Source organism: Haemaphysalis longicornis, unplaced genomic scaffold, assembly GCF_048455015.1.
Source record: "Haemaphysalis longicornis isolate Haplotype H1 unplaced genomic scaffold, Haemaphysalis longicornis Haplotype H1 scaffold_8, whole genome shotgun sequence".
Lineage (NCBI taxonomy): Eukaryota > Metazoa > Arthropoda > Arachnida > Ixodida > Ixodidae > Haemaphysalis > Haemaphysalis longicornis.
The window spans coordinates 128,292,817-128,307,552 of record NW_027526445.1 but is presented as its reverse complement, the minus strand read 5'-3'; the positions used below and the strand labels follow the sequence as shown (position 1 = coordinate 128,307,552).

Sequence of the window (14,736 nt, the reverse complement as noted above, 5' to 3'; positions counted from 1 at the left end):
GTGCGAACAGTGGTCTTTTGTTTCAAAATAAATACGAAGTGAAATGATTTTGTTCGAACAGTTGCGAATCGAAGCAAATATTTTGGTGCGAAATGAATATTTAGGGATTTACAATAAAGAAAACTGGGATTTACAGTTTCTCAAGTGTGCTTCGGTAGCTAGCTGAAGCAGCTACTTCAAGCTTGTAGAAAAATAACTGTAGAAAAATGCTGTAGAAAAAATAACTGTAGAAAGATGCCTGTAGAAAAATAATAGGCTTGTTTAAAATGTTCTGCAAAGTTTTTTCATGGCATAAAAGCTATCCTGCTGCATTTAGCTTGTTGTAGTTTTTATGGGCGCAGCTTTCATCTCATGTGGTGACCTCAACCACAAGTGTTCCTTGGTGTAATTAACACATTTCTCTTGAAAACAAGGTGTGAGCAGCAGTTCCGTGTACATGCGTTCATGTCAGCTCATGTAGCGCAAGGCACGAAAAATTTACATGATTTTTAAACCTTCCTCTGCATGCCTCTACAGCGCGGTTGTATCATCCCCGCTTTGCACTTGTTTGCGGGGGTCCCTTTCCCAGTACTAACAACGCATAAATTTTATTCTTAAAAAGAACTCGTGCCCACTAATTTTCCCACACCAACGCTCAAGAATCTCAAATATGTATATCGTGAAGGGCTTTTTACGTTTAATGGAAACGTATAGATAGAGTTGGGACCAAAATCGGCACAAGTCAACAGGTGGGACAAATTAGATTGGGGAGTGCCGCATTGTCAACACTTTCTTGTGAAGAAAGGTTTCCCTTGGTGTTTAAAAGCGTGACGCTGGACAAGTCCATCATTTTTATTATGTTCCATGCAGAAATAAAAAAAAGTCAATTTTGGGCATCATTTGACCATAATACTGGGGACTCGAGGTCTATGTTAGTACATAGCTGGGCTTTCTTATCTAAAAAGTGTTGATCACGGTAATTTGAGTGCGATCACATTATCAGGATGCGAAAAGAGAAGAATCACGAGGGCGGAGTTGGTCTTCCTCTTGCCGTGCTTGGCCGCACGTCACCTAAGAGATGCGGGAAAGCCCATCACTGCTAGCGGAGAACGTTGGTGTATGTTTTCGAGCTTTGAAATACTTTGAAAATTTATTCCAAATTTTCCAATAGTGCTATTCGACTCGAAGCTAAATTGAATAGCGCGTTATTCACTTCAATATTCAAAAGTTTCGATAATTCCCCTACCCCTTATATTGATTTCTAGTAGCCAATTTGATGAGAGTCATTTTAAATTATGATGATATATATTACCATTGACATCAAATAGTCTTTGATTTCCAGTAGCCAGTTTGATGAGGAGATTCATTTTAAATTATGATGACGTATATTACCAATGACATGAAATAGTCTTGGGTGTGGTAATGCATGCAAAAAAGCCACGTCCATCGAAAGTGGGTATAAGTATCATAGGGTCTACTTTGTACAATATTGCACAAAAACAAAACAAAAAATGCTGCTTTTATATTGATGGGAAAAGTACCAAATTGGCTTTTGCTTTCTTAGTGAGCGCCAATTTGTTTCACTTTGCATTATTAGTTATTGTTTCGTACATGTGTATTGCTTTAACGCTGTTTCAGTCACATTGGTATCGTTTAACAACTGTGCTTGTTCTAATCCCGCCTTGTCATGGTTTAGAGTCTTTTTCCCCCACACCGGTGAACTTTAAAGTTTACAGGATGAAGTTTTTACATACACCCACACTTAAAGGAGCCATGAAGCAAAATACAAGTTGGTTTTATTAGAAAGACTCCCTAGTCCCGATAACAATGATACCAATATCATCGCAATCTTCGAACAAATAACGGAGATATGAAAGAAAATGTGTGAAACAGTCGCGACCCCCTACCCACTTTCCCGCAACTTTTCTATGACGTCACATAACCTTGTTTGTGCGATTGGTGGCCGCCTAAATGACCTGTCGCGACGACACGTGACTGGACGTCTGGAATGGGACCTCTAGTTCCATTTGACAGCATCACTTGAGTGCTAATGTGCAGTTAGCGCACTGAAAATTATGTTTTATTGTTGGCCCGAATGATGTCATTCTTGCTCATAACACGTCACTGTGGCGCAAAATTTGAAAGTTTTTAAATACTTCTTGCTTTTTTTCGTTAAAAAAACATCTTTTGTGGCTGTAATGGAGCTGAGTAAGATACTGAATCCTAGTTCTTTCAAATGAAACGAAGTTGTATTTTCTCTTCATGGCTCCTTTAAGATTACCTGCGATGCTCATTCTTACAGTTATATTCAGAGGATGTCCGTTCTGTGCCCCGGGGTGAAAATCAAGTACACGTGAAGTGCATTGTGTCCTAATGCATCAAACCTCCTACCACCTTTTTTTGACAAAAGCAACTGTTTTGATGATATTATGTCCTAAATACAAACCGAGTGTTGCAGGTAATATTGAGTGCGGGGGTACCTGCATGTCAAAATCGTGTCTCGCAGCGCTACACTTCATGAAAAAAAAAAAAAAAGGTTGCTGCGTAAACAGCTGCTTAGACACGTTTACAAGAAAGAGAGAACTTTTATTGAAAGGAACAAAATCCTGGGCCATCTCCACTAATGGGAAACCTGGGGAGGGGCGAAGCGTGCAGTGTATAAGTGTATTCTTGGTGCCTTGGCGTTTTTGCCTACGGAGATGGCACCGTTTGGGGGTAGAGGTATACAGCTTTGCTGTAAAAGCCTCTTGTATTTGAAGCACGGGGCTGTCTAGCGCGAGGCATAAATGAGTGTCCCAGTGTTTTTTTAATACGTGTTGCGAAGCGCTCCAGCGCAAGGCGTAAACGAGTGCCCCGGCGTTTTAGTACTGTGACTACATGAGACGACGATTGCGATAACGACAGGAGACGCCGACAGCCCCAGCCCCTAAGGGCCCCCCCCAAAAACACAGAAAGGTTGGCCTGATGGTATCACCTCTGGCCAGAGAGAGAGAGAGAATGCATTTAATGGTAAAAGCGAGGTTAGCCAAGCCATAGCGCTTAGCATGTTACGCCATATGAATGAGTGAAAACATGAGGGTCTGTGAACTAAAATAAATAAATAAATAAATTCTGTGGGAGGGAAGGGGAAAGGGAAGAAACAGCGTGGATGGAGGATGAGAAAGATGAAAATGGTGGGAAAATGAAAGAATGGCTATAAACAAAAGATGCCTATGCCTATACAGTTCATGTGTAATAGTTCATCAAGTTGGCTCTCAACTACAGTTTCGCCGCCAGGCCACTGCTACTATGTAGAAATGTCAGCATTTGCTTTGAATGCCTTGTGGGCATGTTGCGTGTCTGGCTGGGGACCCAGTAGTACATCTTCAGACAGAGCCTGACAGTCCAAACAAGCCAATGATCTGCCTAATTGGTTTCGTGGATGTGTGTAGCACAGACAGCTGCAGGGAACATGCGGAATAGTCTCTGGTACATGGCATGTTTTTATAACTGAGGTCTCTTGCCGAGCCATTGAGGTGCTGGTAGTGACTGGTAAAGGCTTCGCCAGGCCGTAGTCAGTGAAACATCATCGTGTGGCTTTGCTGAATACCAGGAGGCAGCCAGAACTTGTGGTCGGCATCAAGCTGGTGCAAGCAAGTCACATCCATAAGTTCAATTCCGGAAGGTGTAACTAATTGTTATTTTATGCACGTGTAGATGAGATTTGGCAGTTTTTTTCTTGAGTGGTGAGGGACAAAACTTTCTGTTGAATTTTGCCTGTATGAGGCCATAATAGCATAGGGATAATATACAGCGATTGGCGAATTTGTTGGGCAAACCGCTATTCACCATTTGGGAGGCTCTTAGAAGTGTCGTTTGGAGATAACTCTTGGCTGAAGACTGCAGCATGATGAGCTTCACTCCCGTGGTTCGATGCCAGAGAGGTTGTCCAAGGCACCATTATCTGATTCACCCGGTCGCTATCGTTGCCCTCTTCACCAAGGCTGATGACAATTGGCTCCCCATGATTGCCAAAGCCGGCAGTGTCTTCATGTCTGTCCTCAATGTCCTCAATGCTGATGACATGCTGTACAGCCCTGGCACAACTCTCTCGTGAAAAACTTTTCAGCTACTCTTTCAAGGCTCTTTCTCAGCCGCTGTGATGAACAGCTTCTGCACGCTGGCTGTGCTGAAGTCTATGTTTAGCCTTGGCACTTCACTTTTCATACGGGCCCAGGTAATCTTGATAAGGTTAAACCAGGGAGTGTGGCAACTTCAGAATAATGCACCCAGTCTTTTTAGGTGCAATGTCAACACTGCGCGTCACAAACTGGTCTTTCGTTGGTGCCACATCAGATCGAGAAGTAACTTCTTTGTCATTGTTGAGTCAGATTTAAGCCAAGCTCGTATTTTAGACTTGCAGGAGGACATGGTTGGGGAAGTCTCCAAGCACCTAGAAGGGTAGGACGTGTTGCCCATGATGGCAAAATTTCCCTGGGGCAGATTGGTGAGGCCGACAAAGTTGAAGCGAGCCTCAAAATGCTCGTTGTCGATTTCCTAGTGATAGTCTTCCAACTTCTTCGCCCGGAAGATGAACGGACAGTCGTCAGCAAAGCCATCCTCACTGTGGATGTGGATGGCTATCAGCCGCGCTGCCGTCGTTGAACCACGTAGAGACGATCTTAATGTTTCGTCCATCCGAGCCTTCATCGAGGTGTATTCAACATACAAGTGCAGTAGCTTTCAATGCGGCCTCAACTCAGCAATATCACATCAGTTTGCGTGGCATGTAGTCAGCACATCCTAAAACACAATCACCATCACATCTCATTTGCGCTTCTTGAAGATGAAGCTAATGCCATGCAGGAAGGTATGGGTAGTCCCCCATTTGAAGGCTGAAAAGATGCTCACTCCTGCTGATTTCGTCAGCTATTTCCTGTACAGTGGGAGGCTTGTTGCCCCACAAGCGGTTGTGCTGAATTTTCTTCAGCATGTACAAAGTGAAGCTGTCATGCTCCACAGTCCAGTGTCTGCGGTTTTTACTGCCGGACCTTTTCTGCAAAGGTGTTGTCAGTTTGACGCCTGTCACCTTTCAAAAGCTGACGCGGATGTATTCATGTGTCGCGTGGTAAGTTTCTGTCACGCCAACCCGCGGGTGCATTTCTAGCAGCTTCATGTGCGAGTTCAGGAGCATATGTTCAACATGGTGACAAGAAGCAGCGCCGCTGCAGTTCTCGTAATGATGATTCAGTGTTGATGAGTCTATTGAACAAGTTGAACGCACTTCAGGCCACAAATGTGATGAAAAAGGTAGAGAGAAAGGAACAGTAACAAACGCAGCTATAGGAGGAACAGCTTATAATCATGCTCCACTAAAAAATTGACCTCGTGCCAGACATCTACGTTGGAGATTGACATGGTAGAAAATGTGTGAAGAAAATATGGCCCGGGACGCAACATGGTCATAATGTGCTAAAAATCCCTAATCACAAAGCTTGTCAGCAATGTTTTTGTGTGCAAACTACAAGATCTGAGCTGTAAGACAGCAAACTCAACTTCGTTGTTTTTTTTTTCTTATTTTAAATGCTATTTCATAATTGACATGTAAGGATTTGAGTGGAAATGGAAAATTTTACGACATTTATGTTTTTGTAAACAATATCTGTGGAACAGCACTGGATATTAAAAATTTTACACTTGCAGAAACATTATAAGTTTGCTTGTTCTTGCTTTTGCCGGTGCTTTTATGGTGTGCTTTAAAAACGCTTACAGTAGCAGAGGTGTAGGGGCAACTTCTTTTGCCGGTCTTAAGTTGTAACCGAGTACAGATACCTTTTTGAGTCAAGCTGAAATGCTCGTTTAAATGCGGCAGACCAATCTCGATTGATTAATTGATTGTAGGGTTTTAACGCGCCGATGCAACGCAGGCGAAGAGGCGCACCGTAGTGGAGGGCTCTGGATTAATTTTGACCACCTGGAGATCTTTAATGCGCACCAAAATCTCATGCACATGGGCATTTTTGCTTTTCGTCTCCATCAGAAAAGCGGCCGCCGTGGCCCGGGAATTGAACCCGTGACCTCGTGCTCAGCAGCACAGCGCCTTAGCCACTGAGTGCAGACCAATCTCGCACAGCATGTAACTTCAGCTCCAAGTCCGGTGTGGTCGAATGCCATGTGACTGAACTAAAGCAGTCCTGACGCACTTTTCATTGGCATTCCAAAGCGTTGGGTTATAAATTGTTCAGCTTCAGACATCTCTTGAAACCATTTTTAAAATGCGTTGAGTGCCACCAATGTTGAAAAGGATAAAATGTTGCCTTTGTTGCCCTTTGCACCTTTCTTAATTTTTTGTACTACTGCATAGAAAACTAAATACCCCTGTCTCAAGCAAAGCTCTTCTTAGTGATGTCCTCCAATAGACTGGCAACGCAGAGCTGCACAGTTGTTTTACTGTTCAGCCGTGGAACCAACAGGACAGCTACTGCTCTAGGGATGCTAAACTAAGACCACCCAATGCGGCCAGTTCAAAACAAAGGGGAGAGGGGCGCCAACTTTTCCCACATATTTCACACCAGTTTGGGAAATTAGCGTCAAAACAGGCCTGGAATGTTTTTTATCAGACATTGCTGGGCGTGCAGTCTGGAGACCCCAGAGGATCAGTTGCAGCATTATAAAAAACCTAGCAGGGCTCGTTTTAACCGCTGCATGGACATCCGTGCTTGAGAGTGACAAATCTCTCACTTGTCTTCGAGAGCACTAAAAGCTCGCACTTGCTCTGCTTTTGCACTAGAAACCGGGCAGTGTTGACGTGGGGCCATGGCACAGCACGTTCAATTGGCATAGCATTATCGTAAAGCTAGCATTATGTTCGAATAGGAGATTTCAGACTTACAGGTTCCCGCATGGTGTGGCCTCGTGGTGCTGAATGCACAATTGGTGGTACTCATACCACTGAATGGTGTGCAGGACCCCATGCCACACGTGCTTGCCAACTTAAAAGGCGAAGCAACCACATCTGTCAGATTTCTATTCTCTTTCTCGGCCTTGCACCATCTTTTTCAGTAAAGTTCCTTGCAGTGAGCCTTGTTGTGTACAAGTGCTGAAATGTAGCAATGCAAGCCCAAAGTTACACGAAAAGACATGTTACCAGTGTGATGCGATTACTCGGAGCATAGCGATTCATTTGGTGACACCTTACGCTGTTGCTGCACAGGTTTGCCATAAATCCCACTTATAGGGACTGGGCAGCTGGATGGGTAGAGCCACCACTCGGCGCTCCCCTCGCTAGTGGAATGAGCTGGTGCATTGGACTATGCAGCCTCCCGTTGTTTTTGCCGTGTTTCTTTCGGTGCTTTGAATGTTCTGGTGGTGTTGTGAGCGGATATGTGCGGTGAAATGAAGTCTAGACAGATGTGTTGGGTTTTTAGATGCAATAACGGCTACGTAAACTTGTCAGACGCTTCTACCATCGTGTCTAGAATGACGAGCACTTTTTGCAGCTATCTACGCTTGGCTCCGCCCGTTCGGAGTACGAATAAAACTACTATTACTATTAGTATTAATTTCTTCTTAAATGCACTAATGGCTACAAAAACTTATTTGACGCTTCTAAGTTTGGGAATGGGCTACATCGACATGAGCGCTTTTTGCAGTGCTGTGTGGGCTGAGTGGCTCTGCGTGGACTGAGTAGGAATGAAACTATTAATATTAGTATTCATTTTGACCACTTTGAATGATCTTCACTGGTTTCAATGACTACGGTTTCCACGCCAGCCTTACCGCTGGGATACTTTAATACATGTGCTTTGAAGAGAAAGGCACTTATGTGCAAAATCGATTACTGTGGGGCCGTGGAAATGTCATGGCAATTTACACTTTCTTTCTGTAACCGTGAGCTTTGTGCCTTCAGTTTTGGTGAGTGATACTGTGACAGCATGGGAGCCTGAGAGCCGAAGCGAAACTCCCACGTTTGGAGCAGTCATTTTATCAAGAGCCAATGTTCGACCACCCCAGAAGCTCAAGCTACAAACCATCCCCCCTCCCCTTCCCATTTTACCACCTGCGTGGAATAAAGGCTGGCACCGACATTTAAAACATGTGACAGTGTTAACCTCAGCCTGTGTTTTTTAATGCTTTTACCGAGTACGTAAAAAAATCGTGTAATACTTTGCGAAGAAACCTAAAACGCGCGACTAGTTGTCTCAAATATGGGTGCATCAGCCCGGGTCCTCCAGCACAGGTGCATTTCCAACATGCTGGAAGCAGTTAGGATTCAGAAAAAGGTGCATGCAAGTGTAAACTTAAACAGCAAAATCATCCAGCCCTCTGTTTAACAACGATGATGGTTGAACGCAAAGCTTTCTTCATGCGAAATCGAATGGGAAATACTCAAAGTCAAAGACTCTGCCAGAGTCCTTCAATGCCTTTCTGGTCATGAAATTTCGCCGTCACACTATGCAAGAGCTTCGTGCGCTGCCGCGCCGCGGCGCTCGTGTTGATCGAAGGGCAGCTGGGGGAGTGGTCAGAGCGCGTTAAGAAATGAACCACGGAGTAAGATAAAACAGACGCTCGCTGCCTTATCAGCCGTGCGCTTTCACTTTACGTGTCATGGGCCGCTCAAATGGACTTATCATTTTGGGAGTGGTGACAAAAATTGGTGCGAACGGGCATGCTGCTACTGCGTTCCTGCCTGCCGGTCTGGCTATAGAGCAGCGGCGGCCGCCCGATGCCCTCTTATCTGCGGTGGTGCCACTCGCAGTAGCCTTTGTCCCCGTACGAAACTTGGCCGGGAGTTTCATGACCAGAGAAGCATTGAAGGACTTTGACGCTGCGATCAAAACACGAAATGGTGTGCTGGTCAAATTCAAAGCTCAACTAGTCAAAGTTTAAATCCAGAAGGCAACCAAAGAAACCCACACAAGAAAGTTTCGTGATAAACCATCATCCTCATAAGACGGAAGAGTGCACGATTTTTCAAGCGTAGGTGGCAGCTTCTAAACCAACTGCAGCATTCAATTGTGAAACTGGGTACAAATTTTCAGCACCCTCCCGTCTCTCGTCCTTCAGCCCCCCAGGAATTGGTTTGTGAAAAAAGATTGACCAACTAGTCAACAACAATTGCAATTCTTGTAAAGCAATGCTTTTCCAGGACAAGCAGTGACGTTCTACTATCATGCGGTATTGATTCTGTAAAGGATTCCCCATGGCTGTAGTAAGCGCATTTTTGTGAAATTAAGCACGTTTCTACCGTAGTTTTAATGCAGTTACGGAAGCGTCATCCATCACAACTTCTGTTTTGAGGTAAATCTTAGATGGCATCCCCCAACTTTGTCTTTCGCTTGTGCACAACGCTGTTTCGTCATCAACTGCCAAAGGCCAGCGCCGCAGCATTCCTGGATCGGTTGCACACACCGGCTTTGCGGGAGCATCGAGCTGCACTATATTCCTCGATACGCCAAACTGCATGCAGGCATGAAAAAATTGCACGAAGGAACGGACTTTCACTTCCAGCTTGGCACACTGAGCGTCGTCTGCTATTTGTAATTGCTGAGTACGGGCGAGTGAGTGAGTGAAATACTTTATTAAGGACGAGAGGCCATGAGGCCCTGTGGGGAAGTGAGGATGGCGGAGGGGGAGCAGAAAGGGAGAGGTCACAATTCATCACAATTCACACAGTGTACACACTTCTAGTTTTAAGGTCCTATTCACAAGATGCACATTTCACTCTGTCAGTGGCACCAAAATGCACAGTTTGCACTGTTGACATTGGTCGTGGATGGGAATGGCCAGTCCGGGAAAGTCTGTCAGACCGCTATACCAGCTTGTACAGACCGTTTTCAAGCGCGTACTGGGTAATTATTTCTAGAGTATCGGGGTCTTCACGGACACGACTAACGTGCTCCAGTTCAGTCGTGGGTGCAGGACCCACAGTTAGCAGTTGACGGCGGTTACGGGCGAATATAGGACAGACCCAAATTAAGTGGAATAGATTTGGTATGGCATTACTATTGCAGTGGGGGCATCGGTGCAGTTGAGAGCCTGCCGGGGCTGACCACTTATGTACAATGTGTGGTGTGTACGCTGCATTTGCATACACTTTATTGGCAAATACCTCGCCCGAACGTGAAAAGGGCTTGAGAGGCGCAAGGATGCCAACCGGAGTTTCAGCTTGCAAACGCTTACTGCTTTCTTTTTTGAGGAGACGTAGCCGGAGTTGCCAATCTGCTTGGAGAGAGGGGACGGGCGTGGCGGGCACCGTGGGAGGTGATAGTAGCCTCTCCCTGGCTGCGTCGTGAGCCATGCGGTTGCCTTGTGCGCTGGAAGTATGTCCCGGAGTCCAAACAATGCGAATTTTGAATCCTTCAATTTGTAGGTCTCGTATCGTGGTCAGGATATTTGCTGCTGTGATGTTTGGGAAAAATGGACGGTTCAATTCTCGGACAGCAACATAAGAATCCGTGATAATGCGAAATTTCTTCACGCTAAGATGGGCGGAATGGTCATAAATTTGCCGGGTGGCTGCCAGAATTCCCAGAAGTTCTACTTCTTCTACAAGGCGTAAATCACGCACATGGCGTGCCTCGTAAAGGTCGCCTCTACTTTCATGATTTACCGATCTGAAAAAACTCAGAGTGGTTATCCATGCTTTGCAAGCCGCACCGCAGCAGAACGACAGAAAGCCATGCACAGCTATGCTGCACTGACCACCACCGGCATTCCACTGAAGTGACGGTGGTGCCATACAACGGCCGCCTGGTCCCTATTCAGCCATCACTAACCACATCTGAGAAGAATTTATCATCGTACTGCAGAAGGTGTTGTATGCCTTCCTCAAGAGAAGCATTTGTCCACGGTGCCTACAGGGGCAATACAAAGAAGGGCTTGACTCATGCAGGGAGCGTGGGTTGACTTTCTTGGATGGCCCGGTGAGTGGGTGGCCCAGCGGCTTCTCGAGGGATGGCGTCCACCCGAGCTACTGCAGAAACCAGCTGCTGGCAGACTTCCTGTACAAGGAGGCCCAGGCTGATGCTGTGTCTTCTGGAGGGTGAGGTGGAGCCAGTAAATTCACCTTGGATGCAACATTTAAGGCATTTGCTTCTTTTATATGGCGCTTTGAAGCCTGGATTGATGCAATAAGAAACTCGTGCCTGGATAAATTAAATGGATAAATTAAACGCAAACGCAAGTCATGGATAAATTAAACGCAAACACGAAAATATGAACAAGAACACACAAGTAGCGCAATTTCTTTCCATGCAAGTGAAATTGTCTTGCAGCTTTACTGCAGGAACAAACATTGAAATTGTGGCTTTATAAATGTACCACTAATATGTGCCGCGGTGGCTCAGTAGCTAAGGCGTTGCGCTACTGAGCACGAGGTCGCGGGTTCGATTCCCGGCCGCGGCGGCCGCTTTTCTGATGGAGGTGAAAAGCAAAAACACCCGTGTGTACGAGATTTCGGCGCACGTTAAAGATCCCCAGGTGGTCAAAATTAATCCGGAGCCCTCCACTACGGCGCGCCTCATCGCCTGCGTTGCGTCGGCGCGTTAAACCCTACAATCAATCAAATGTACCACTAATGAGCCACTATTTTATCTCCACTATCCATATTCCTTGCTTTTGCGTGTTCTGGTTCATATTTTCACGTTTTCATTTCATTTGTGCATGATTGTACACATAGTAGCACAATTTTGTGGGGACGGTGAACATCCTACTCCATGTTGTCATCTACCGGGTGTTGTGAGTGAAGCTTATTGTTATGTGACGGCAAAATGATGAAAGAAACCCTGACGGATGAGGTGATTATTTTAAAGGGCGTCAGCCATCTTGGCACGAGCACGACTATGTCACACTATGTGCGTCATCTTATTCAGAGATGGGCAATTGTGGCGCTATGCATAATACAGTTGAACCTCATTATAACAAAGTAGTTTCATGGCAGTAAATTAGTTCATTATATCCGATGTTCATTGTACCAGTACAGGTAAAAATTGGCCTTAATGAATCCGTACTCTGGCTCACAAAAAATCCTAGGTACAAAAACGCATTATTCTATGATTCGAACCAACTGTAAATGGTGTAATCCTTATCTGTCTCTTTGTGGCATTTCAAACTAAATGTACCGGAACATAGGAACGAGAAATTATAACAGAATCGACAAAACAGGCCTGCGTTCTTACTTATTTGAAGAAGGATCTGATCTTCAGCTGGTGGCTTTTCACAGCACTGCGCAGGTATTTCTTCGTTACACCCAGGTAATATCGTGCCCGGCTCTCACGGCTTCTGTTTCGTTATAAAAAAGAATAAGTGTCACTGAAGTGAAGCGTGACCAACAAAAGTTCGTATTTGGTCCGCTATATCCTATAATTTGCTATATCAGTGCTCATAATAACAAGGTTCACCTGTAGCCAACTTTTACGTCTTCTCCTTGTGACTATAACTTCAGCGAAACAGAGAAAACAGCTTGTTTCTCGTAGCGTCAACCAGACCTTTGAGCTCAGCCAACGTGAAGCCAGAGCCTCATGTGGTTGTGCCTGCCTGATCACTTGTTCATTCCAAGGTGAGGGGTGTGGAGAGGGGGATAGGGGGAAGGGTAAGGGCACGTGCCATCAGAAAGTGGTACAAGAAGACGCCAGGTGCATCCAAGTTTGCTGCATGTTCGTGCCTAGACTAGTGACTGCGCCGAGCAGCGTTACTGTTTCAACTTGCGGTGCGGTTGTGTGCGCTTTCACTGCACGCTCTCAGAGTAAAAACAGGGCTATCGCTTGACAAACTTGCTGTAACCACGTTAAACCATGGGTAAATTTATGGCTTCGGTTTTGTGTATATATCGTGTCTGAGATGCAGAGCTTTTTCAAGGGTGACCACCGTCAATGCTTAAGAGAAACAAAATTTGCTCGTGCCTTTCGCCTAAATTCTGTATCACTTCTATGCGGTGTGCTCAAAAGCTTCGCAGGTCATCATCATCATCATCATTTATTGTTCCCTTAAGGGCCCCTTGTGGGGTATTACATGTGCAAAACAATAATACAAGCAGCGTAATGGTTTCTCTCTTTTTTTTTTTTTTTTTCATACTTGGTGCAGGAACCGGAGCCAAGGCCTCGTGTATGGTTATGAATATCTTCACTGATGTTCGGAAAAGTTTCGATACAGCAGCAAGGCATACCTTCACTGGTATCACTAATACAATTACTGTACTGAACACAGTTCTGCTTTTGTATCAATGGGCAGCATGGGGGCCTGAATAAGAGCTCTGTCTGCTGTTGTTTGTTTTTATTTTACACAAAAAGGGCACTTTCTGGTTACTCTAGAAAATTTAACCCAACGATTCCCAGTAGCCAGTCATCCTTCCTACCATACCTTCTTGCAGCTATGTAGAAAGTTGCCAGTGAATAGCGTTGATTTCTTTGCGCAGTCCATACTGCAAAAGTTTGCTTTTCAAACAAAATGCTAAATCTTCTAGTAGTTTTTTACCAGTGCTTCAAAAAACCAAAATAAGACCTTTTAGGGGTGAAGCTCCTTAGGTGCTCGGGCTGTTGGCGTCTCCTGTCGTCGTCGTAACAGTCGTCTCATGTAGTCACAGTACTAAAACACCGGGATACTCGTTTGCGCCTCGCGCTAGATCGTAAGATGCACTAAAAAAACACCGAAACACTCATTTGCGCTTTGCACTGCAACGCTTCATAACGCGTATTAAAAAAAAACACCAGGACACTCGTTTTACAATGCCTTGTGCTTTAAAGACACTAGACTTTTACTGCAAAGCTGCATACCTCTACACCCAAGGCTTCATCTCCGTTGGCAAAAACGCCAAGGCGCCAAGAACACACTTACTGCATGCTTCACCCCTCCCCAGGTTTCACGTTAGTGGAGGTGGCCCGGGATTTTTTTTCTTCAATAACACTTTTTCACAATAGCCAAACACGTAATATTTTCTTTTCGGCATGACGTCAAAGCTGTGCAAGAAAGCCAAATAGCGACATCTTTTTGCATGACAACAAAGCCCTGCAAGAATGCAAATAAACAAGAGATATCGTTTATATGGCTTTCCTACAGAGCTGTAAACATTTCAATCCAGTGTTTCAGGCACAGGGGTGAATTTAACATTCTTCTTGCTTCGGAAATTGTAGATTTTCTGAAAAGCTGCTTAAGGTATTACAGGTTCCCTTTAATGGAGGAAATGTGTTCAATCATAAGCTTTTTTGGGAGAAAACTTGGTTTTGTAAATGTACTGTTCAGGCATGTCAGTATGTGTTTTGGCAGCTACACCTGAAAAATTGACAGATGCCAATAAAACTGCTCTCCTCCAGTTGTTTTGGTAATCAGTGGCTGTTTATTCAGTTTGCGTTTTTTTCTTGTTGCTCTGGCCCTTCCAGCTTTTTCAGTCGGATGTTTTGCTTAGGGGGACATGGCTCTTAAAACAATGTCTTTTAATTGCTAAGTAAACTCTGGGAAACTTGTCAGTCTTGCTGCTTTTTTTTGCTGATTTCAAGTATCTCATTATTTATTGCATAAGTCAATCAGTTACCGAGATAATTAGAGATAATTAACTGTTTTTGGAGGAACAATAGGCAAAACAGTGTTAGTCATAAGACTGTAATCTTTATATTTTCCAATACTATGAACCGTGGTGAGTGCAGTAGGAGACTCAGTTTTTTTAATTCACTGCTTGGAACTATCTTTACAGCTCATTAAACTTTGGTGTTTGAAATGGGCATTCGAAATGATTCCTTGCTCTGGTGCCACCAAAGTTTAATGTGCTGCAAAATAAGTTCCAAG

At 44.6% G+C, this 14,736-nt stretch overlaps 1 protein-coding gene across 3 annotated transcripts in view; it reads left to right on the top strand.

The window, feature by feature from the left end:
• The window catches only part of LOC144150106 (uncharacterized), a 210,695-nt gene extending 196,310 nt beyond the window's left edge, over nt 1-14,385 (top strand). For 2 of the 3 annotated variants that reach the window (XM_077681920.1, XM_077681921.1), the window contains 2 exons: nt 10,853-11,002; nt 13,042-14,385. In XM_077681920.1, coding sequence (XP_077538046.1) covers nt 10,853-11,002; nt 13,042-13,087 — 196 coding nt within the window. In that variant the 3' untranslated portion in view covers nt 13,088-14,385. Of the gene's footprint in view, nt 1-10,852; nt 11,017-13,041 lie in introns of all 3 variants that reach the window. The other variant, XM_077681919.1, reaches the window with a different exon arrangement.
• Nucleotides 14,386-14,736: the final 351 nt, after the last annotated feature.